At 34.7% G+C, this 25,583-nt stretch overlaps 1 protein-coding gene across 1 annotated transcript in view; it reads left to right on the top strand.

The window, feature by feature from the left end:
* Positions 1 to 25,583, top strand: part of HPSE (heparanase) — a 51,519-nt gene that overhangs the window by 2,615 nt on the left and 23,321 nt on the right. The window contains exons 2-7 of the mRNA XM_074276111.1: positions 8,251 to 8,396; positions 9,929 to 10,054; positions 19,066 to 19,239; positions 22,437 to 22,605; positions 23,241 to 23,288; positions 24,649 to 24,742. Of these exons, the coding sequence (XP_074132212.1) occupies positions 8,251 to 8,396; positions 9,929 to 10,054; positions 19,066 to 19,239; positions 22,437 to 22,605; positions 23,241 to 23,288; positions 24,649 to 24,742 (757 nt within the window). The remainder of the gene's footprint in view (positions 1 to 8,250; positions 8,397 to 9,928; positions 10,055 to 19,065; positions 19,240 to 22,436; positions 22,606 to 23,240; positions 23,289 to 24,648; positions 24,743 to 25,583) is intronic.

Genomic DNA, 25,583 nt, shown 5'->3' with positions numbered 1-25,583 from the left:
ATTCGGAAGAGGGTGGCCAAGACTGAAGGGAGGTGAAGGAGAGTGAGGATTGAGAAAGAGAGATCATTGACAACATTGAAGAGAGGAGTTTCAGTACACTGACAAGGTTAGAAGCTAGAAAGCAGAGGGCTTAGAAGAGAATGAGAGGTGAAAAAGTGGGAGCATTGGTTGTAGCTAACTTTCTCAAAGGGAAGAAAGATATTTTCAGATAGGTAATAGAACGATCAAGTGAAAGATGTTTTTGTTTGAGGGTGGGAGAGATTTGAATTTGTTTGTATACAGCAACAGATAGATATTGAAATAATAGTGTACATGTAGAGAGATTTGTTTTGGCAAGGAGAATGGCTGCCTCTCTGTGTAAAGTGGGGATGAAAGAGGAGATAGGTAAGATAGGTAAATGATGAGGGGACAAGAGGGAACTCTTAATGTAAATGCTTTCTTTTTTAAAGTATTGTAGAAAGGATAGTTCTCAGTTGAAAGAGTGGTAAAAGAAGAGCCACAGGAGGTTTGAGTAGAGATGAAAAGATTTGGAATAGCAATTGTGGTATGTGGGATAGTGAATTGATTAGAAAAGGCTAAATAGTTTGCTTTGCTGCAGTGTTACCCCTCCTTGAGTTTATGTAGCATAAATCTATAGTGGGATCCAATTAACACAATTTCTTTAGTGATTTTTTACTAGCTCCATCTAACAGCATGTGAATAGGAAAAGGCAGAAGAAAGTGGAAGTATTCTAGGGTTGAAGTTTGGTAAGAAATGCTCAGTAAGATAATAAGACAGCTGGGTACTTAACTATATAGAAAGTATCCAGAGGACCTAGATAGGAGTCAAATCTGGCCTCAGACACTTCCTATATGACCATGGGCAAGTCACTTAACCCTGTTTACCTCAGTTTCCTCATCTGTAAAATGAACTGGGGAAGGAAATAGCACAACATTCCAGTATCTTTGCCAAGAAAACCACAAATGAGATTACGAAGAGTCAGACACAATCGAATTGACTAAATAATTACATTTCTTTTTGAGTATGTGATAACATGCAGCTTTCAAAGCTGCCCTGTTTGTGCTTTTTTTCAGGCTTTCCTTGAATTTTTTTCTCTTATACTGGGTAATCTTTAAAAGTCACTTCTGGTTAAAAAATTATAATTCAAGGGTTTTTTTTTGTTTGTTTGTTTGTTTTTTAATCTAGAAAGGATTTTTTTAAAAGGCCTAAAAATACTTAAGTTTCATTTTTCTCTATGCTAGTGGAGTCTTCTACTAGTACATGCAATGCCTATTCTCTTGGCCATCATAAAATCTGCCTGGGTTATAGTCCCTCTTTGCTATGAAAAAGTTGTGCTGCATGTCTGATGGAGACAAATCATAGGTAAAGGGCTACTTTGGCCCCTAATGTGGCTAGAGGTCTGTATCTCAAAATGTGAAGCTCTTTGCAAAATGAGAATAATAAGAATTGTGGTATCCACCTTCCAGGATTGTTGAGAAATTACATTGAGATCAGTCATAGAAAGCACTTTGCTCATTTTTCAAGTCCTCAATAAATGTCAAGTATTGTTATTAATCCTACTCTGGATGCTGGGAGTGCCACTAGCTTGGAAAAGAAATGGAAGTGAGTGTGATAAGGTCAAAAAAGAGATAGTTCAAGATAAAAATAATTAACAGGAAATTCTTATCTGAGGAGGGGTTAAAGGAGATAATTTGAGATACAAATGATTAAGAGAAATTCCTGTCTTATTTACAAATATCTCCAGAACCTCTTGGATAACATCTCTGTGCAAATGTGGTTTGATGATCCTAGTTATGTATAAAAGGAAGTTCTAAAAAATGGAATCTTCGAACTCGGTTCATACCTGCCTTGTGCCCGAGTTGGTGTCCCCTTGTCAGGAAGTTTGGCCTTCCTGGAGGCCAAATGCCTGTCTATCCCTTTACTATCAATAAAGACTTTGTTTTGATACAGCATTGAGTAATGAATTCATTCGCTACCGAACCTACCCTTGGGTACTTTGGGAAAGAGAGAGAGGTTAATCAGACCCAGGAGGAGAAGAGCTGCCCGAATTTACTCCTCATCAAGTGGAAGTCTCTAAGATCTTTAGACCTTCAAGGTGGTTCTGATCCTTAACTTCTGGTCCTTGAACTTAAGGAAAGATAAGCCCAAATCTGTCAATGAAAACAATTTACCTATACATAGATTAATGGGGAAAGGAACAAGTCTTTATTAAATGCCTACTATGTGCCAGACACTATGCCAGACAAATAGTACTAAATATTATCCCATTTAATCCTCATAACAACCTTGAGGATGGATGTGGTTGTAGATGCTATTATTATTCCTGTGTTACAGATGAGGAAACTGAGGCAAACAGGGTTAAGTGATTTACTTAGGGTCACACAGTTAATAAGTTTCTGAGGCCTAATTTGAACACAGGTCTTCCTGTCTCCCAGTCTCCTGGTTATACTGTCTTCTCTTCCTCCCTAAGAATCAAACCCTTTTGGTAATAGAGTATTTCATCATTTTCAAGAAGAAATGAGAAGATACTTGACCAGGACCAAGAATAAGAAGAGGACATGGAATTTCACAATCTTTGACCATCTGTATTCCCTATTACCTGGTTTTTCACTTTTTCTAAGACCATTGGATGCTTTTGTACTTTTATATTATGAGCTCAAGGGCAGGGACTGTCTTTTGCCTCCTTTTTCTGTCCCCAGCAGTCACCCCAGTGTCTGTCACATAATAGGTACTCAACAAATGTTTATTGATTGATTCATTGTGTATATATCTGGAATGTCAATGACTCTCTTAAGGTAGATGCCTTACTATATTATGTGTGTGTGTGTGTGTGTGTGTGTGTGTATTCATCTATTAATACTGAACTGTACTTCTTATAAGTACATCTTGACTTTAAAATAATACTAACATTATAGAGGTTACTGTGGTAGGAATTAAGTTAACATGTAACTCAAAGGTACAGTCATTTTTCTTAGGAAAATATCTATTTGAGATGTAGATTTTTGAAGGTAAAATAGTAGAATGGTGGGTGAGGGAGGGATTTGTTTAAGGAAAAAAGTCTGGGCTCCTCTTTTCTTAAACTAACAACTAAACAGTCAACAAACATTTTATTAAAGGAATATAGATGTTGGAGGAATAAATTAAAAAAGCATTTAAGTATTAACAATGTGCTAAATGCTGGGGATTATACAAACCAATCAATCCATATTCTCAAGGAATTGCTGATAGTGGAGGTGACCAATGGTGTGCAGATAAATGTTTAACAATCAGCCTTCTGAAGAAAAATCTGTACAACACACTTCAAAGTTTAATCAGAATAGTAACATTCTCTCTATCACTTTCTTTTTCCTCCCACTTAATAGTATTTTATTTTTTCCAGATAATATTTAATATTTGCTTTTGTAAAATTTTAAGTTCAAATTTTTCCCTCCCTTCTTTATCTCCTCCCTCTCCAAGAAAGCAAGCAATATAGGTTATACATGTACAATCATTTTAAACATATTTCCTCATTAGTCATGTTGTGAAAGAAAAATTAAGACCAAAGTGAAAAATCACAAGAAGGGGGGAAAAGTGAAAATTGCATGCTTCAATCCACATTCAGTCTCCATAGTTTTTCCTCTGGATGCAGATAACATTTTCCAAATCTATTGGAAAAATTTCTCCATCACTTTCCAAAGCTTAGACAATGATCAAAACAGTAAGTGAAGTCCTAATTTGTAGTTTGTTCATTTCTGAGGTATAAATGTTCATAGTATTAAATGCTCATTTGAAATATTGGCTCTTGCTGTAGTACCCCAGATAATACTTAAGGAAGGTTTTAGTTGCAAGTTCAATGAAAAGGACTCTTCTTTAATGTCATTCTACTGATTTAATGCCATTCTACTGATAAAATCATAATAGTTTCTGATAATGAATCATTTGAAGTGCTAAGGACTTTGGTGATAAGAACTTTCTTTTCTGGGTTAACAGTACTTATTGTAAGGAAATATTCATTGCTATATCTGCTACTGTGGTAGCTTTTGGTGATAAAAAGAAGAGGGAAATTATGAGTCTCTGTCTTTAAGGATTTTACATTCTATCAGCATATTCATGTAGGAGTCTAGACAAAATAAAAACATTAATTTCAAGGGGGGTTGAGAGACAGTAGCAGCTGAGGGGATTTAGAAAAGGCCTAATATAGGAAGGGGCAGCTAGATAGTACAGTAGATAGAACACTGACCTTTGAAGCAGAAATATCATCTTCTTGAGTTTATATTTGCTCTGACACTTATTAGCTGTGAGGCTCTAAGCAAGTCACTTAATCCTGTTTGACACAGTTTCCTCATCTGTAAAATGAATTGGAAAAAGAAATGGCAAACCACTCCAGTATCTTTTCCAAAAAAAAAAATCTTAAATGAGATCATGAAGAGCTGAATATGACTAAGAACAATGTAAAAAGATCTATACCCAATTCTTTTTTCCTCCCTCCATATTGTAGCAATGATTTTTAAAAAAATAATGTGTTTTCTGCTGTCAATTTAAATATTGTCTATAATCAGTAATACCCCTAGTTACAGTTGGGAAACTAGGAGACATATTGTCATGTGATTCAAGGAATTGGCATTGCTAAATGGTAATACAAAAGTTTGAGAAAAACTGAATACAGACAGGGTGGGTTTTTTCCCTCAACACTATTTTATTTTTTCCAAATACATGTAAAGATAATTTTCAACATTCATTTTTTATAAGACTTTGTATTCCAAATATTTTTTCCTTCCACAAGATAGCAAACAATCTGATACAGGTTAAACTAGTACAATTCTCTTGTCTATTTCCCTGTTTGTCATATTGTACAAGAAAAATCAGACTAAAAGGGGAAAAACCATGAGAAAGAGAAGGCAACAACAACAAAAAAAGGTGAAAATACTATGTTTCAATCGACATTCAGTCTCTATATTTGTCTCTGTATGTGGATGGTGTTTTCCATCCCAAATTTATTGGAATTGCCTTGGATTACTGAATTGCTGAGAAAATTGCTGAGTCTGTCATAGCTGATCATCACACAATCTTGCTGTTGTTGTGTACAATGTTTTCCAAGTTCATTCAGCATTAATTCATGTAAGTCTTTCAAAGCTTTTCTGAAATCAGACTGCTCATCATTTCTTATAAAATAATATTCCATTATGTTCATATACCATAACTTATTCAGACATTATCCAGTTGATGGGAATCCACTCAATTTCCAATTTCTTGCCACTATAAAAAGAACTGCTACAAGTATTTTTTGCACATGTGAGTCCTTTTCCCTCTTTCATGATCTCTTTGGGATATAAATCCAGGAGTGACGCTCTGGATCAAAGAGTATACACAGTTTTACAGCACTTTGGGCATAGTTCCGAATTGCCCTCTAGAATGGTTGGATCATTTCACAACTCTGCCAAAAATAATGCATTAGTGTCAGAAGAGAGGTGGTTTGTGTGTGTGTGTGTGTGTGTGTGTGTGTGTGTGTGTGTGTGTGTGTGTGTTTGTTTAATATGGTTTGGAGTGGATAATTTGATAACAATTGACCACACAAGGAAGGCAGAACTGTTCATTTATTTTGGTTCTAGTTTCTCTGCAAAGGAAAATAACCTTTATGGAAATGATAGAAAAGAAACAACAACAGGAAGTTGAAATCTTAAAAAAAAAAAAAAAGTAAGGAGACAGTGAGAGCATACCTAACTACCTTTGATGAATCCAAGTCACCTGGTTCAGGTGAACTACACACACACACACACACACACACACAAATACAACCCAACACAAGTCACACATATCCTCTGGTGCTGAAAGAAGTGGTTGATATGATGGCTGAACCACTGTTGGTAATAGAAAAAAACAAGGAAAATAGGAGAGACACTACAAAATTGGATTTGGGCAAATGTTTTCCCAATTTTTAAAGAAGAGGGAAGAAAATCAAGTATACAAACCAATGAACTTGAATCTGATTCCTTAGGAAATTCTCACATGTATTATTAAAAAGATGGGTAGCACCTATCTAGAAATAAAAGTGGTTGTTACAAGGATCCAGCAGTTTCATCAAGAAGCTCCAATAAAGCCAGAGTATACTAACCTTTCTCTTTTGTGACTTGCCCAAGGTCACATGGACAAGATATTTCAGAGATGGAACTCTCTTTGGTGGGGAAGGGGTAGGCAATCAGAGTTAAGTTACTTGTCTGAGGTCACACAGCTAGTAAGTTTTCCAGGCTGGATTGAACTCAGGTCCTCTTCTAAATTCATGGTTGGTGCTCTATCCATTGTGCCACCTAGCTGCTCCAGAGGACAGTTCTTTCTCAACTAAGGTGATCAGAAAAGTACTCATGTAGATGGTTTATATTCCAGTCTTTACCCCTCCTATCACCTCTCATCATAGAAGTATCCTTTCATATTTTCAAATGACACAAATCTGGAAGAGAAAACTAATAATGGGTGACAAAATCAGGAAGCAAAATGATCTTGACAGGCTAGATCATTTTAACTGAATTAAATATGATAATATTCAATAGAGATAAATGTAAAGTCATATACTTGAATTTTAAAAAATTAACTTCACAAGTGTACATAAAGCAGGAAGCAAGCAGGGTTAAAGAGCTGTAGGCATGAAAAAAGATCTCCAAACTCTGAGTCAACAATGTGATAGAGCAGACAACAAGATTTATGTGATCTTAAAACATTATGGGATATATAAAGAAGGACATAACTTCCAGGAATGGGGAGATGCAAGTAACTCTATTTTGTACTAGACAGTCTACATGTGGAGTATTGTATTGAGTTCTGGGCTTCATAGTTTAAGGATATTAAAGAACTGGAAAGCATACAGGTAGAGGATAACCAAGAAGATGAAGAACCTTAAGCCTATATCATAGGAAGATCAATAAGTTGAAAGAATGGAGGATATGTTATAGGAAGAATGGAAGATGCTGAGAGAAGTAGTGGAGAAAGAATATCATAACTTCTTCAAATATCTGAAGAATTGTCATAATAATGAGGGTTTTTACTTCATTTTGGTCCCAGAGGGCAAAGTTGATATCAGGAAAATCATCACCTTAGAAATTAAAGCTGTCCAAGAATGGAATGGGCTTCTTTGAGAGGTGGTGGCTATCTCCTTGGAGATCTTAGAGCAACACTGAATGATCATTTCTTGGATATATTAAAGTGGAACTCAATCAAGTTATGTTATAGTGGGGGAATCTTTCATATATAGTTTGAATCAGATAGCGGCTGAGATCCTTTCCAACTGCCAAATTCTATGTTTCTCTGCTTTTATATTGCTGGATCTGTAGAAACTACATTTTTAATTAATTACTGAAAACAAACCCATTGACCCATCAATCAGATTTTCTTAGTGAAAATGGACTTTTTTTTTTCAAATAACCTTTTTTTATATATATATATATATATATATATATATTTTATAATATTATCCCTTGTATTCATTTTTCCAAATTACCCCCCCTCCCTCTATTCCCTCCCCCCGACGACAGGCAATACCATACATTTTACATGTGTTACAATATAATCTAGGTACAATACATGTGTGCGAATATCATTTTCTTGTTGCACAATAAACATTAGAATCCGAAGGTACATGCAACCTGGGCAGACAGATATTAGTGCTAACAATTTTCATTCCCCTCCCAGTGTTTCTTCTCTGGGTGTAGCTACCTCTGTCCATCATTGATCAACTGGAAGTGAGTTGGATCTTCTTTATGTTGAAGATTTCCACTTCCATCAGAATACATCCTCATACAGTATTGTTGTTGAAGTGTACAGTGATCTTCTGGTTCTGCTCATTTCACTCAGCATCAGTTGATTTAAGTCTCTCCAGGCCTCTATATTCCTCCTGCTGGTCATTTCTTACCGAGCAATAATATTCCATAACCTTCATATACCACAATTTACCCAACCATTCTCCAACTGATGGACATACATCCATCTTCCAGTTTCTAGCTACAACAAAAAGAGCTGCCACAAACATTTTGGCACATATATGTCTCTTTCCGCTCTTTAGTATTTCTTTGGGATATAATCCCAGTAGTAGCGCTGCTGGGTCAAAGGGTATGCACAGTTTGATAACTTTTTGGGCATAATTCCAGATTGCTCTCCAGAATGGCTGGATTCTTTCACACCTCCACCAGCAATGTATTAGTGTCCCAATTTCCCCACATCCCCTCCAACATTTGTCATTAGAAAATGGACTTTTTATTAATTTGAGGAAATCATGTTTTTTAGTTCCCAAAGGCTTCGAACCTTAGCCAAAGGCTTATCTCCTGCCTACTTGAGATTTGGTGGCACCAAGACAGACTTCCTGATCTTTGACCCAAAGAAAGAATCAACCTTTGAGGAAAGAAGTTACTGGGAAGCTCAAATCGACCCAGGTGATTTTTTGAAATATGACAATTTTCAAACTATAGCTTCATTTTCTTAAATTAGTCCTGTATTTGCCTTGTGGTTTGCTGTGTTTTTGTTTCATTTGGAGAAATAGAGACAGTTTGTGGGGATTATAGTGGGGATACCTCATCTGGACCTATTATAAGAGTTTGAAACCAAGTGAGAAATGCACATTCTCTTGCATCCCTTGCTAATTTTTCTCTAGAAGGTACAGTATGGTACATATCAAAGAATATCAACAGTACAGCTTATTAACAGTGCAATACAGATGAGGAAATGAAATTGGCTTGGAGGAACATAAAAGTAGGAATGGATTGAAAATAGGAATTTTTAAAAGTTTAAGATAACATAAAATGAGATTTTATGCTTTTTTGCACTTAGGAAGGTCAATGATGTGTCCTTTTAAGGGTGTAATAAAAAAATGAAAGTACTACATATTATAATTCTACTTTACATGTGTGTCCATTGCCAAATTACAATCTCTAAGAGAACAGTGGGAGAATTCATGTTGAAATAGACTTGAAATAAATATTTATTTTAAATGTTTTTTATGGGTTTATTTAAGATCCTCACCTTTTCTCAAGAAGTAGCTAGGAAGATTGGGAATGTAAAAAATGGAGCCAGCAATCAGAAAGTAAGGGTTGATTTTCAAAATTTAAAAAAGTAATTTATTTTAATTTAAAAAAATTAATGATTATATTAGCTTTTCCCAGTTGCATATTTAAAATATTTTTAATTAATTGAAAAAATACTCTAGAAAAAAGATACTTTTTTTTTTTTACTTTTGATAGGAAAATCTGTCTTTTATTCATAAAGAAACTTTGATTATTTCTTGCTCTTTGAGCTGATGTCAGTGATATTATTCATGCTGTTCTTGAAACAGTCTTTTTCATGTGTCCCAGGGATCTTGACCAGTAGCCAAGGACTAGATTATGCAGCTTTGATGATAATAACATTCAGATGCAGTCATCTGAATGTCAGCTACTTATAGCTGCACATGAGTGCTGGCAACTGGTAGCACAGAGAAGCTGGGCAAGGGATAAGGAAGACCTGAGTTCAAATATTCCCTAAGATATTTACATGTGTCCCTGAGGAAGTAATTTAAATTTTGTTTGCCTCAGTTTTCTTAATTATAAAATGATGATAATAACAGCACCTACTTCTCTGGGTTACTGTAAAGATCAAATGGGATAGTAAAAGGGTTTGGCCCATCGTAGATATCACATAATTTCCTTAATTCTGTCTCTATTTTTCTGACTTGGATAAGCATCACAATCTGATGGAATGCTTAGAATGGACTTTTATCTTTTATCTGGGATACCATTGTCCTCATTTTATAGATTAAGAAATTGAGGGCAAGTGAATCACATGGCTTGTATATATCTGCAGGATTCAAACCCAGGTCTTCCTGATTACAAATCTGATCCTCTATCAACTAAATGACCTAGCTTTCTTTCATAGATCACACAATCTCTGTAAAGCATCAAAGCTAATTAAAAACTTTTTTCTCCCGCTGTAGATACTTGCAACTTGCGTCCTATCCCTTCTGCTGTGAAGGGACAGTTACAATTGGAATGGCCCATCCAGGAAGTGCTGCTACTCAAAGAACAATATCAGAACAAGTACAAGAATGGCACATACACAAGTAAGAAATGCAAGGTGTTTCATAGGATATTCTGGTCTTAGAAGCAATGGGCTTTTGAGGATTAGGCAGCCAGCATAAGCCAGAAATCACACAATTGATTCTCTAAGGTAGGATCCTACTATTAGTCTAGAACTCACAATAGTTCTTCACCTCTGGAATTCATAGATGGCGATAGTAAATTATTGGGAAGTAAATCAAGGGGAATACTGATTAATGGACTTCATTGGGTAAGCATCTATTAGTCAAAGGGGTTGGAGAGTTTTCAATCATGAAATGTTTTCCTACCAAACTTGTTTCTTTTTTGCATCTTCTATGTCTTAAATTACCCAGGATTTTGCAAATATGGAACACACCCAAGTAATTTACATTCCAGCTAACTTAAAATTACTTATATTTGACTTGCAAAGCTAAATGACAAATAGTAGAATTTCTGGAAAAAAAAAAAGTGATTTGCCCACATTCAAAATAACATTTTATGTCAGAGTTATTTTAGAGTAAGATTCATATCTCCACACTTTTGTCTTCTCGGTTTACAGAAGGCTTCATTAACATAAAACAAATGGAAGTGGGGAGAGATAGCCTTTGAATTCAGCTAGTTTGGGGCATTTAACATTTTAATTAAAACTACATCTTTAAAAAACCCATAATTTAAAAAATGTTTATTTTTCTTTTAATTACCAAAAAAACATTTTTATATATTCAGTGGAACATAAAAAGATTATTATACAAGAAACAATCACTGTTTCATTTCACATTTTTAAAAAGTTTATTATAAAGTCTACATATTACTTTCAAATCTATACTACTTTTCTGGGTTTCTTCCTATGTTTCCAGTTTCAGTGGCACTATTTCATATTTCTTCAGCATTGTTAACTCTCCCTCTTCCTAACTAAAAAAACTGAAAGAAAAATATAAATAAAACTTTCAAGAGATAAGCACAACCAAGCAAAATGAATCCACTTAGATATCATGTCCAGTAATGTCTGCCTCTCTGCTCCTTGAGTCCATTGTCTCTCTGTCAGTCAAAGGACAACCTGCTTAATCAGAAGTCCTCTGGAAACATGGCTGGTTATTATCAGAGTTTTTACATATTTCAAAATTGTTTTTATTTATAATAGTGTTATTTTTGTAGGAATTGTTTTTCTGGTTCCATTCACTTAACTGCATCATCAGTTCATACTACTCAAGATTCTCTGCCATAACTCATCTTTAGTACATTCCATCACATTCATTCATACATTAATCAGCCATTCTCTTATCCATGAACCCCTCTTCCCTTAAATTTTAGTCCTCTTTTCTTTCCTTCTACTCCTTCCTGTCATTAGCATATTTCTTCATGGTCTTTTGGAATCACAGTGCCCTAGTTTGTAAAGTGAAGGGTGGGACTAAATCGTCTCCCAGTGCTCAATCTATGATCTAAGGATATTGGTATTCTTAATATCTATGCCATGGGATGATTATTAAAGCAAGACTTTGAAAGTGGTTTCACATTAGGGGGAAATTCCTTTACATGTTACAGAGAATTTTAAAAAATGAAGTGTTAATGTTTCAGGCTGAGATGAGAATATATCTTCCTGAAGACAATGCTGGTTGTCCTGAATGTATCCACAGTTACCCATTAAAATGAGTATTAATCTTTCTATAAAAGGAGAGCACTTTAATTATGTTGTTTTCTGTATAATGCTTTTGATTTTTCTGTTTTTTTCAAATTCTTCCTAAAATGAAGGCGCCGATTTATTGCTACTGCTATGGATTTTCTTTACTTGCAAAGTTCAAGGGGGAAATTTTTTCTTTCAGAAATCATGCAAATATACAATGTTTACACTTACAGAAAATATTATTGTGTGGCTGGAAATGTAGCATTATCCCCATTTCTTTGATCAGTAGCAGTAAAGACCTTTGTATCAGTAACAAGGGGAAATGCCTACTATGTTACAGATGTGGAAGCTGAGACTCAGATCTCAGTGACTTGTCCATGTTGAGTTGTGTTTATTAGTAACAAAGATGATACTTGAACTTAAGTCTTTAGACTTCCAAGTTCTTTAGGAGAGTGTAGATGTGTTCTGGAAGCTTTATTTATGTAACCCCAGAAACTATAACAAAAAATTCTGCTGGAGTCTTGCAAGAGCCACTGTTGGTATAAAAGATATGGCTCCAGATTCATCTTTATGAGGGAAAGGAAAGGGGGATCCCCATTTCTCGGCACATAGATAATCCCATGAGGCGCAGTGTCCCCTGTAAAATGAATTTACAGGCCCGAAAACCTAGATTGATAAATAAAAAAGTTTATTGTAGGAATTTGGAAGTAAAGTTAAGTTAGAAAGACGCCAGGGCCAGAGGTGACCGCTGGGCAGGCAGGAACCCTTACATGGCTGGAAGGATACCATGTGTTGGCTGGGAGGGCTCCTGCAAAGAGGGCGTTCCGGCTCACCTCTCTCATACCCAAAAGATGATGGGCGGTAGCCTAAATTCTCGGGGGGCTTTCAGTTAGCTCTGATTAGGTGAGGGCTGGGGGAGGCTGAGCTGATGGGGGCTGGGCCCGGATATTCAAAGGGTGCCTTTGACCAGGATTTGTGAATCAAGGTCAGTCATGGGTTGGGCAATTAGAAAGGAATCTTAAAGGGACCCCAATCCTCTTCAATCTTGGTATTTAACTATCTACATTAAAATCAATATTAAAAATAACTAGTATCAAATCCTACAAAGGGATTTTACTTATAAAATAATGACTGGAAGTGGATTCTGATCAGTCCCCCTCAGGGGACTTGTTGGGTAACCTAGTACATTATCTATTCTTATTTCTGACCTAGATCCGTAAGGATGGGGACTAAACTTTGTATTCCCTATCTTCATCCTTAATCCTTATTGTAATGCTATGCAGACAGTAGGCATTTAATGATTATTTGTTGATTAGAATGTATTTTATAATGGAGATTTCCGGAGGATTTGTTCGGAGGAAGTAATGTAGATTCCTGTGTTTTTAGTATTTTTAACTTTAGTTTGTGAAGACTTGATTCCTCACTTGAAGTTAACACTAGATGAAGAGACTTTTCTTCCCAAAACTTTACTGCTACAGTATTGTTTACATGAAATCAAACATGAGGCTGAAACCCATTTGGGTTTGTGATTTCATGGGTATGGAGAACTCCCAGTGTAGGTTCATCCTCCACCTGTGCAAACCCTGTTACATTGGGCAAGGTAAAAGGAGTAGACTCTGATATGGTAACATAGCGAAGTTCCTGGTACTTAATAAGTGTTTATTGATTAATTAAACCTGACAGGGTGCAGAACTAGAACTTTTAAAGTCTTCCTGCTCTCTTTACTATGTTATGCTGCTTCAATTGATGACTGATTCAAAACTGAAACCTTGATTTTTTAATGAATTTTATACTAAAATCAGATACTTTAAAACAGCAAGATTTAGCTAAAATTGTAAAACTTTTCATTTTCTTGATACATTTTTCTCTTTAGATATTTGTAACCATGGTGATGTGCTATTGAAACAAATGGACATTTTTACATTTGGTTTCTATTTACAGGGTTGTCAGGAAGCCATTGAGAGTGTCAGAAGTTGAATAAAGCTTCTAAGATGGAAGAGTTAGCAGGGATAACTTTACTTTGACCTTTGGATAAAGTTTAAAGTCAGTTCACCCTTAGAACAGAAATTATAATAGGTGTCAGTACATATATTTACCTCATTCTCTTTTAGATGTTATAGACAGCCTCAGTAGAAGGTGACAAAAACATCTGGCAGCAGGAAATGAGCTCATCTGGCTCAGACTAATTTGGGCAAGTTATTGGAAACAACAAATACAATCTCTGCCCTAAGGTAGATTCTATCATTAGAACAATAATCTTGGGGTTAATGTGGAGCACTAGTGGCCTAGAAAATACAGAGCTGGTTTTAAAAGTCTGTGTGCTTCAAGTCATTTATCTTAGCTCCTAAGACTACCAGTTGTAGAAGTGTCACCTAATGAAAACACAAGTTGAGGGTCCCTAACTATTTCCTATCTAGAGTAGAGTTCATAATCTGAAGAGTCTTTCTAGACTTGAGCTCAAACCCTGTTTCACCATGGATAAGGCATTCACAACTTCTACCTGCCTCTGTTTCTTCATCTGTAAAATAGGGATAATAATAATATGTAATTCCCAGGCTTGTTGGGAGGATAAAATGAGGCAGGATCTGTAAAGCATTTTGTAAACTCAGAGGTTCTATATAAATGTTGGATATTATCTATATGATCCACTGTCACCTTGAATTTAGTATAAGATAGGATTTACCACAAGCCATCTAGGGAAATTACCAGAAGTATCAGAAAGATTTGCTTTTGCTTATGACATGGTACCAGCTCATAGGCTCTAAAGGTAATAAAGTTCCAGGAATATTATTAATAGTAACAGAATTGGGCAAAGAGAACTATATACGTTAGCTAAGAATCATGCTTTTGGGAGTGGTAACAGAAGAAAAAAGTATTATCATGATACTTGCCTTCCCAATTTTGCTCCTCATTGGTCTGAAATTTTTCCTTTCTTTCATGCTATCATAATAATACTAACAAACATCCTCGATTTCACTGGGGATTGAATTGTAACTGCGCTCGATCTGAAAAAGATCTTCATGATTGGTCAAAACAAACAAAGGAAGAAATTCTTTCTTCCCCTGCTAATGAACTTTTTTTTTTTTTTTTTGGAGGCTGGGGTTAAGTGACTTGCCCAGGGTCACACAGCTAGGAAGTGTTAAGTGTCTGAGGTCAGATTTGAACTCGGGTCCTCCTGAATTCAAGGCTGGTGCTCTATCCACTGAGCCACCTAACTGCCCCGCAACTAGTGAACTTCTTTAACCTTAAGTGACAGACATCTGGGCTTATCTAATTTGGTAGTAACTGCCAGCAGCTATGATAGATACCTCTATCATAAATCTTTGAGAACTCAAGGTTTCCTGTCTATCATTTGACGAAGGGCCTCAGTGAAAATGGTAGTGAGGTAATATTTAGGAAAAGGTGATATTGACAGGTAGATATAAATATAAATTTATGATAGCTAAAATTCTATTGTGCTTTAAAATTTCCCATTTGATCTTCACAACCAGTTAGTGGTATAATGGATAGAATACTGGCCTGGGAATCAAAAAACTGACTTCATAGCTGGCCTCAGACACTGACTCTGTGACCCTGGCAAATTATGTCCTTGATAGTCTGAGGATATCATGGGAGTGAAAGATACATGGAACAACTAGAATATACCCAACAACCTGATAGATTAGTTTTAGATTTTCTGCCCTTCTCATTTTTTTTTCTTTTTTCTTTTCTTTTCTTTTTTTTTTTTAATTATAGCTTTTATATTAAAAACATATGCGCGGGTAATTTTTCAACATTGATCCTTGCAAAAACTTCTGTTTCAACTTTTCCCCTCCTGTCTTCCACCCCCTCCCCTAGATGACAGGTAGTTCCGTACATGTTAAATATGTTAAAGTATATGTTAAATATAATATATGTATACATATTTATACAGTTATCTTATTATACAAGAAAGATCAGATTTAGAAAGAAGGTAAAAATAACCTGAGAGGAAAAAACAAAAAATTCTGCCCTTCTCATCTTAAGGCTAGGTCTTCACAACTATAGTTATTCAGATAACTCAGGAAAACTTTTTTTTTCTTCCCCCTGAAATATTGAGGAAATGCTAAGGAACAAGGTGAAATGGGTTTGTTTGTCTTTAATGGAGTATATACTAAATATTATCTTTGTATTACCTCAATTTTCTGAAATGCACTTACTTCCCAGGATTTTTGTGAAGATCAAGTAAGATAATATTTGTAAAATAAGAACCTTAAGATGATAAGTAATATTATGTAATAATATAATAATGATATAGAATATATACCAATTATTAACATTCTTTTGAGAATATTAATATTCTTTGAGAACAAAAGTTTGGTAGCATTATATAATAGCACTTTAAGGTTTCCAAAGCATAGTATATATGAATTTCATCTTCAGACTCTTTGATGTAGGTACTATTATTATCCCCATTTTACAGATGAGCAAATTGAGGCTGATTTGTCCAGGTTCATATAGATAGTAAGTGTGAAAGGTAAGATTCAAGCTCAGTTCTTCCCAACTCCAAACTAATGTACTCCAGCTACTTTATGGAAAGCTTTCTCCATTTTCATCACTTTTTATTTTGTTGGCTTGACCTACCCAAGAGTAAATAGCATTTACTCAATTATTTAGATGTATAAACTTCTTGTGTGTGTCTTGACAAGATTCCTAAATATTTTATACTTTCTATAATTATCTTAATAAGAAATAGTTTCTCTTCCTGTTTCTTCCTGCTGGACTTTGTTGGTAATATACAGAAATGTTGATGATTTGTATGGGTTTAATTTGAAGTTCATCTATTTCATTTAAATCATGAGTTTTATTGGTATATAACTGGGGACTGGGGGAGTTCCTAATAATTTTTAAAATTTCTTTTCCATTGATTGTAAATTCATCCTTTTCATTTTTGACATTGGTAATTTGGAGTTTTTTTTCATTCTATAAGTTTTGTTTAAAATATATTTTAAAAAACTTTTTAATTATAATTTTTTCAATCAATAAAAATCTACCTTTTCTCTTTTCAATTCCAACTTCTTCCTACCCAAATGAGAATGAGAGGAAAAACAAAACCCTTATTGCAAACATGTATGGTCAAACAAATGTCCGTACTAGCCATGTACCAAAAAATATTTTTCACATTCTGGATTCTGAGTCCTTCATCTCTCTGTCACAAGGCAAATAGCATTTTCATGTAAAAAGAAATCAATGTGTATTGAGGCCTATCATTGTGTGGCTTGAATGGGGCAGAATAAATATCTCAAGTCCTTTCTCCCCCTACCCTTCTCCAGGGGATCAATTAATTATTTAATTACTTAATATTATTTTAATAATTTAATAAAATATTAATAAAAGAATTTAAAATATAAATTTAATAAAATATTTAAAATGTTATTTATATTTATTACATTAATTAATAATTAATTCTTGTTAGGATGGAGCTGGAGGCTAAGGTCAGAGGCTACCACTCTTGCTGCACTACTCAGAAAATGGAGTACTTGTCTAGAATAATATCTCTTTGCTCCCTTAAATATTATTAGTTTAGGAGATATGATCAGATTCCATTTAGTTTCTGGTTTCTTTGTCATTTTGTGGGGGAAGGGAGACTCTAATATCTATATCTAAGGTTTGACTTATTTCTTACCAAATATTAATTATATAAGAACTACTGCAAGCTCCCCTTGATTCTGAGATTCTACTCCTGGTCATTCCACTGTAGGCTTCAGCTTGGATTGGAGGCTAGAATACAGTTTGTGCTCTGCTCCTGGAGTCAGTGTCCTACAACTTGGCTTCTGACCTTGTTTATTGATCAGTAGAGATCTAGTGTCTATAACTCCTTCTTTTATCACCCCTAGTCAAGAGCTCTCTACAGGGGCAGCTAGGTGACATAGGGGTCAGAGTGTTGGGCCTAGAGTCACTAGCTGTGTGACCCTGGGCAAGTCACTCAATTCTATTTGCCTCAATTTCCTCAGGTGTAAAATAATCTGGAGAAAGAAATGGCAAATAACGCCAGTATCTCTGCCAAGAAAACTCCAAATAGTTTCACAAAGAGTCAGATGCAACTGAACAACAAAGTCACAGATCTTCTGTTCAGTCCACCCTGGATCTGTGATCAGGAATTGGATCAGGAGTGACAGAGGTGCCGAATGGAATCTTTTCCTGCATCCTGCACTAATGCAGAGACTTTACAGGACTTCTACTTGTCTCAATACTCTTTCAGTCCCTGGGTGCTAGAAAGTTCTGTGTGTTGAGTTGAGGTCCTAGCTAATCCTAGCCTAGCCTGACTTGGGCTTTCCAACCCATGACTGACCATAATTTTTCTTTTCTTGGGTTTCCAATCAGGTTTCAGTCTGGGGCATTTTCTAGAACATTGTGGAGGAGGTCTAGTGGAAGAGGTGGACTGTACTCCATATTACTCTACTATTTCAACCCAGTCCCTTCCCAAGAGATCTTTTCAGTCCTTAATAATTATAATTCCTTAATAGGCTACAGATATTATGGAAGTGAGAGACACATGGAACAACTAGAATACGCCCAACAACCTGATAGATTAGTTTCAGCTTTTCTGCCCTTCTCCTCATTAAGGACTGGTCTTCACAGCTATAGTTATTCAGGTAATTCAGGAATACTCTTTTCTTCTCCCTCAACTATTGAGGAAATGCTAAGGAATGAGGTGAAATGGATTTGTTTGTTTTTATGCTATTAAACATTAAACAGTTATATGTGCGGTTTTGTTTGCTTTTAAAAAGTAAACTAGCAAAGGTGATGTGTATTAATAGATATATGAATATAATAACATATTAACACATAATAAAATATATTAATATTTAACTTTGGGTGAGCCCACTCCTTTAAAGCCCTAAACTACCACCTTTATGAACCAACTATTATGTTAACATTTTGTGATAGGACATTATTCTATTTGGTAGTCTTTGATATGGTTTCAACTTAATATTTGATAAAAGCCTTTGTTTGAATCTAAACATTTTAAATTTACCTTAATACATTGCCCTATTCCAAATCAAAATTAACATCAGGAGAAACTATAGTTGCCTTATCTTACAAAACTTGCTTTTAACAGAATTAGATGCTGGACTGCAAGGCACAATGTTCTGTTGGATCCTGTTATCTTGAAGCTTTTTTATTGTCCAAGCCATAAGTTCTTTATGCCTTCTATGTAAAATAATCCTATAGATAAATTATAGCAAATAGAGAAGATAAAAACTGTATTAGTCAATCCAATGTGATCTTTTTTTTTTTTTATAAATAAGTATTATCACTTATTGGAGCTATAATTTAAAAGGTTTGCTGATGAAATGATGAAAATAGGACTTTGTGTAAGACATACTTTCAGGTTCTTTCTACCTTAGTGACCAGATTATTTACTATAAAATTATGTTTTTGTTGATATAGAAAGCACAGTGGATATGCTGTACAGTTTTGCCAAGTGTGCAGGATTGGATCTCATCTTTGGTATCAATGCCTTAATAAGGAAAAGTAATTTGCAGTGGGACAGCTCAAATGCCAAATTATTCTTGGATTATTGTACTTCCCAGAAATATGACATTTCCTGGGAGCTTGGCAATGGTAAGTACACTTATTTCATTCATCAAGGAATACTCTTTTATTATTATTATTATTATATTTTAATTTTTCCCAATTACACATTGAAACAATTTTTTGACATTTAAAACAGCCATTTCTTCTTTCTTTCCCCTCTCCTCCAGGGAGTCCTCTTTAGCATCATCTAACACAATTTGCTTGATTACAATAAAAGCCAGCATTTACATAACTTCTTAAAGTTTGCAAAGTATTTTTTACATTTTGTCCCCCACAAAACCCTGGGAAGAAGGTGCTGTTTTTTCTCCATTTCACAGATGAGGAAACTGAAGCAGGCATAGGTTTAGTTATTGCTTATGGTCATCACACACCAAGCAAATGCCTGAAACTGAATTTGAACTTAGGTCTTCCTGCCACTAGGTCCAGTGGCTAGCCAATTGCCTATATTAATTTCCTTTCTGCTGCATTGAGATACCTTTTGAAATTGCATGTAGGAAACAATTTCTCTATATCTTCTTGGATCCACTGCTGAGCCCATCTGCTTGACTAGAGAATTACTTAGCTGAGGCCAGCAACTTCTGCATCTCCTGTTTTTAAGACGTTCCATTGGTTTTAGAGCTACTCATAGCTGACATCCAAAAAACTTTTAGTAGACAGTTAATTTTCATCCATCTATCCCCTTTTCTTCTGACTTACACAGCATCCTCCACTCTCTACCTTACCACAGCTCCTGAAAGCCTGAACACTCTGATCTTATCCTGCAAAGTATCTTGAAATCCTTAATATGAATCTACTCTTTCTTTAGAGCCAGACAGCATCCCATGCTTTCTGTCCTCCAAAACTTTACTTACAGTATATGCCAGAGGCCCACATCTCTGTTAGGGAATTGGTAAACTATTTCTAGATAATAGGTTAACCATTAGTTTTCCTGTTATAGGCCTGACCTTATTCAGCTAAGTCTGATGCTTGAATGTGGAGTTGGAACACAATTAGACACTTGTAGTCCATCTAAGAATGTAGTCCAACCAAAAAGGTGTTTACTTGAGTATTGAATGAAAAGTATATTCAATAAAAATACAGCATTGATTTAGTCAAGCATAATTTTCTGACTTCTATGTGTGCCATGCTGATTTGCCTGAGTTGCTGATTCCTTGTGCTGGCTTTTTGCCATCCATGATAGCTTTCCTCCTATACCTCTCCTTCCATTCTCTAATAATCTCCCTGAAAACTTAATGCCTAACTAATAATATATGAATTATGATAATAATACCCTAATGGAGCTGGGAATTAGATCAACAGTTCTAGAAAAGTCACTAAATTGTTCATCCACTTTGACTCAATGATCCTACTTTTGAGTATGTACATCAAGGATGTCAAAGACAGAAAAGAGGTTCCTATTTACCAAAATATTCATATCAGCATTTTTTATAATAGTTTAAAAAAAAAAAGGAAGCAAGTGGCTACTTTTCAGTTGGGGAATGATTCAGCAAATTATGGCATATAAATATAATGAAACACTATTGTACCATAGGAGCTGACATGTAGAGGAACTGAAAAATAAAATAGGAAGGATTCTAACAATTGAAATAGAAAAAAAAAAACAAAAAAACAGAACCAGAAAACAATTTATACCATGACAACAACATTGAGAGAGTCAAAATACAACTAGTTGCAGTCTAATCTTTGTGAGGAAAGAAAGGGAGGGAATAGACATTTACACAGTATCTGCTATGTGTCAGGCACTGTGCTAAGTGTTGTACTGATATTAATCTCATTGTATTCACAATTCTGTTATTATCCTTGTTTGACAGTTGAGGAAATTGAGGCTTGCAGAGGTTAAGTGACCTTCCCAGGGTCAGATACTAGTGAGTAATTGAGCCTGGATTTGAATTCAGGTCTTGCTGTATCCTAGCCCAGCCCTCTATCCACTAAACTAGTTTTATGTCTCAGAGAGGACATAGGAAAAATAGTTCTTGTCTCTTGATAGTGGTGAGGTTCTCTGGATGCAAAATGTTGCTTGAGCTATCAGACGCAGTTCCTTTGTTTTGCCTACTTTGGGAAATGCCAGGAGGGGAAGGGTTGCATATCAGTAAATGGTTGTGATTTTAAAAAATTATACCATTAAACACTTACCCATTATATAAAGTGAATAATCAGGGTTACAGTTGGAAAGAAACTTAGGTTCATCTACTCCAGCCACATACACAGTCTCTTTACAGATGAGGGACACTTTGAGAATTTAGAAAGGTTTTGAACTTGACTAATTAGGAAGATAATCCAGGCCTCCTAATGTGCTATCTCATGCTTTCTCCACCACACAATACCCTGAAATGAGTACATATTATATTCTCATATTATATAGGCCATTCATGGAAGACTTAGGCCCAGGCTGATTTGCAGTGGTCCAAATCAGGAATGACAAATATCAGATCATGCTCCTTGGGAAAATGAATAAAGTTAATTGAGTGCTTTTTCACCTCCCTTTTCCCATATCCAAAAAACTAAAGGATCTCCGTCATTTTGGGAATGCCTGAAAAAATTATGCTATATCAATATGATGGAATGCTGCAAGAAATCATGAAAAGTATAGTTTTACAAAAACCTAGGAAAACTTGCAAAACTGATGCAAAAGAGAGTTCTGAGAACCAAGAGAAAAATGTATCCCCCTTCCACAAAGAAATTATATAAACAAATACTTCTGAGAGATTTAGGAAACCTTATCAACACAGTAACCAAACATGATGCCAGAAGAACAATGACATGCTTGCTAACTGAAATTAACTTTTCAGCCCTTTGACTATCTTGAACTAATGAATCCCCAGACAATCAATTCATTCTTCAGGCTAATCTTTTAGGTAGATGATTTAACTCAATTTCTATTATGCTATAGTAGAAGGCATAAAATCCACAGAGATTAGTTTAGTCCTTTTAAGCATTTTATGCATTTTTTAAAGCTTTTAAACTCAAACTAATTTCCATTTTGGAAAGATAAAAAAAGTCCTTCTACTCCCAGTTTTCCCTAGCCTTAAGGTGAATTTCATAAATGGGTAAGATTTTCTTTGTAGCTAATTCTGAATATTTGTTGTGTTACAATTGTTGATTTGTTTAATTTTTTTTTGAAGTAAGATTATAATCTCCTTTAGAATCCAGAAATTGTCTCATCTTTATGGAAGATATAAATTTTAGAGATAAGCAATTATATAGAGAGAATTGTTATCTTTCAGAACCCAACAGTTTTAGGAAGAAGTCTGGAATTTATATTAACGGGTCTCAACTGGGAAAAGACTTTATTAAATTGCATTCACTTCTAAAAATGTATGATTTCAAAAATGCAAAACTATTTGGACCTGATATTGGTCAACTTCGGAAGAACAGTGAGAAGCTGCTAAGGAGGTAAGAGAGTTTCTTTTTTATCTAAAAAAAAGTGAAGGCCTAAGTCTAAACTACTAGAAATAAGAAATGCTTCTCTTTTTGTGGGAAGTGCCAGGGCCTGTACTTTATTAGATCTGGAGGAAGTAAGAAGCAATGTGAATTCCTGTTTAATTATAAGCTTTGCTGAAATGAAACAATTGAGGTGGGGCCAGGCTTTGGCAAGCTTACAATGGAGTGTAGTGCCTTTAATAAAGATCACTGAAGAATCATTGTAAGCTACTGAAGTCTTAAAAGTTTACAATTCTTACTTACAAATATTTCATTTTTCTTCTCACAAGCCTGGAAGGAAAGCATTATTATTAACCTCATTTTACAGATAAGGAAACTGAGGCAAACAGGCTAAGTGACTTTCTCATAGTCACTCAGATAGTGTCTGAAATCAAATTTTAACTTAGGACTTTATGACTCCAAGTCCAGCATTCCATACATTGTACCACTTAGCTGCTTCAATACCTCTGAAATGTACTGGATTTTGCTATTTCCAGATTTAATTACTAATCCACTAACTGGGCTTTTTTTTTTTTTTTTTTTTTTTTTTAAAGCATTTCCATATGAGGACTGAGAAATGATATAATAATGCATATTTTTTTTTTAAGCTTTCTGAATGTTGGGGGAGGAGTAATTGATGCAATCACATGGCATCAGTAAGTATGTTTTTCACTCTTAATACTATTAAAGAAAGATTACTAGTCATCTGTAGTCCTAAATTTTAAATTTATATATATACATATATGTAATATTAAATATTCTATACTTAATATCAAAGATTTTACTTCCACATTTACTGTTTAACAATTTTTTAATTTTCCCCATTCATCTAAAAATAATTTTTAACATTTTTAAAAGTTTTTAGTATTAAATTCTAATCCTCTTCCTCTCTTATTGGCTCCCTAAAATGATAAGCAATCTGATATAGGTTATACATGTGAAACTGTGTAAAATATTTCCATATTATTCATTTTGATTTCCTATATTTATTAAGTACCTATTATCTGCAAGGCTCTATGCTAAGTGCTAAGGATGTTTCCCTATTCCAACAGATCCATGATTTCACATCCCTTCTCACATAAATCTGCCATTGGCGGCTCTATCCAACATGCTTGAGACTTTCCTCTATTCCTTTTTATATCTCATAGGTCCCAATAAAATACCTTGGCTTAGAAATAATATGAAGATTATAAACTTACCAAGGGCATGGACCATGTCTTTTGTTTCTGTATTATTTTTATTTCCATGTATATCTCTCCTCCCTTTCTCACTCTTAAGAACCATCCCTCATAGCAAAAAATCAGAAAGAGAAAAACAAAACAGTTAAGCCAGTCAGTGGAATTTGGGAGCATCTTCATTGTTCTGTACTACCCAGAGTCCCCCACCTCCAAAGAGAAAAAGAAAATATTCTCATTTCCTTTTTTGGAGAGCTTTAACTATTAATTAGTTTTGTATCTCCCTTTGTGCCTAGAATGGTAACTTGTTCACAGCAAGCTCTTAATACATGTTCGAAAAATTAATAAATGATTAACAAATTTATAAGTGATGAGGTTAATTGAGAAAATTGTGTTACTGAAGTCCAAAACGATTTCCTGTGACTTGATTTATATAGATGACCAAAATATCATCTTCTTACCAGAAAGCACTTAGAACTTTTATAGGTTGTCCCAAAAAATCTCAATGTGTTTTAAAGCTCTGAGAGTGTTTAAGTTCCAACCACTTTAAAGTTCACTAACACTTTCAGTCAGGACATCCTTTATAACAATGGTATCTTTATCTCATTTCAGAAAAAAAAAAATAATCTATCACTTTTCTCCAGGAAATAGGATGTGGTAGAATATGCTTTTCCAAGTCTCAGTCTCTTTCTTGTGATAAATTAGAAAGAAAAATTTGAAATTCCCATGTTCTGATGTTGAGTAGTAGGGTGAGCATTGCTGATTTCCATAAAAAATAAAAATTTAAAAATCTTTACTTTTTAAAAAATCTGCATATATTATATGTAAGTATGTATTTCAGCTACTATGTGAATGGACGAAATGCTACTCAAGAGGATTTTTTAAACCCCAAAGTGTTGGATACATTTGTTTTCTCAGCACAAAAAGTTTTTCAGGTACATTTTTTTTCTTTTATACAACAAAAATTGTAAATTTGCATGTTCTAATTTTTTTGGTTAAAAATGTAAATTTCTCACAAATCAAGAAACATTTCTAACATTGCTATCAGATGACTGACTAATTCATTCATAGGTCAAAAATTCCCCTATTCACTACAAAAACAAGTTCATCAGAGCATCTTTGTTCCTAATGAATGAATGATTGAAAAAAAGTTAGGGAGGGAGTAGCACTACCATGCCTTCAGATGCCATCTGTAGGGCTGGGCGCCATGTTATAGAAAAGACATTGTAGAAAAGACACACTTTTTGCATCCAGAGAAAGAACTGATGAATAAAAGTATATGTAGAATGATTTTACATATTTATATATACACATATTTGTATCTAATGGTAGATATCTCTGGGGGAGAGGGACAGGAAAGGAGAAAAATAGAAGAAATAAAGAAATGTACATGGTAACTTTACTATATGTTCAAAAGAAATTACAAGTTGTACATAACAGATTTAGAATTTTGTGTGCAAACATCTTTTTTTTAAAAAATTATACTATATTATGGAAGTGCTTATTTTATTCCATAAGTTAAAAATAAAATAAATAAATGTTGTGGGCTCAAGGAGTTTGGAGGACTCCTCAATGAAGATAAATCTGACCAGTGATCAGATAAGTTGTAAAGGGTACTTATCCAGATACTTTTGGTCAGTTAGTCAATTAAGAAGCAGGCTTTATTAAGCATCTATTATATCAACCTATATATGCTAGGCACTATGCTAAGACATGTGGAAATAAAGGAAAACATTAGACAGTTCTCACCCTCAAGGAGCTAGTTCTGTTGTTGTT

The sequence above is a fragment of the Sminthopsis crassicaudata genome, chromosome 6 (assembly GCF_048593235.1).
Source record: "Sminthopsis crassicaudata isolate SCR6 chromosome 6, ASM4859323v1, whole genome shotgun sequence".
NCBI classification, from domain to species: domain Eukaryota; kingdom Metazoa; phylum Chordata; class Mammalia; order Dasyuromorphia; family Dasyuridae; genus Sminthopsis; species Sminthopsis crassicaudata.
This window is presented reverse-complemented; position numbering and strand designations above follow the sequence as displayed.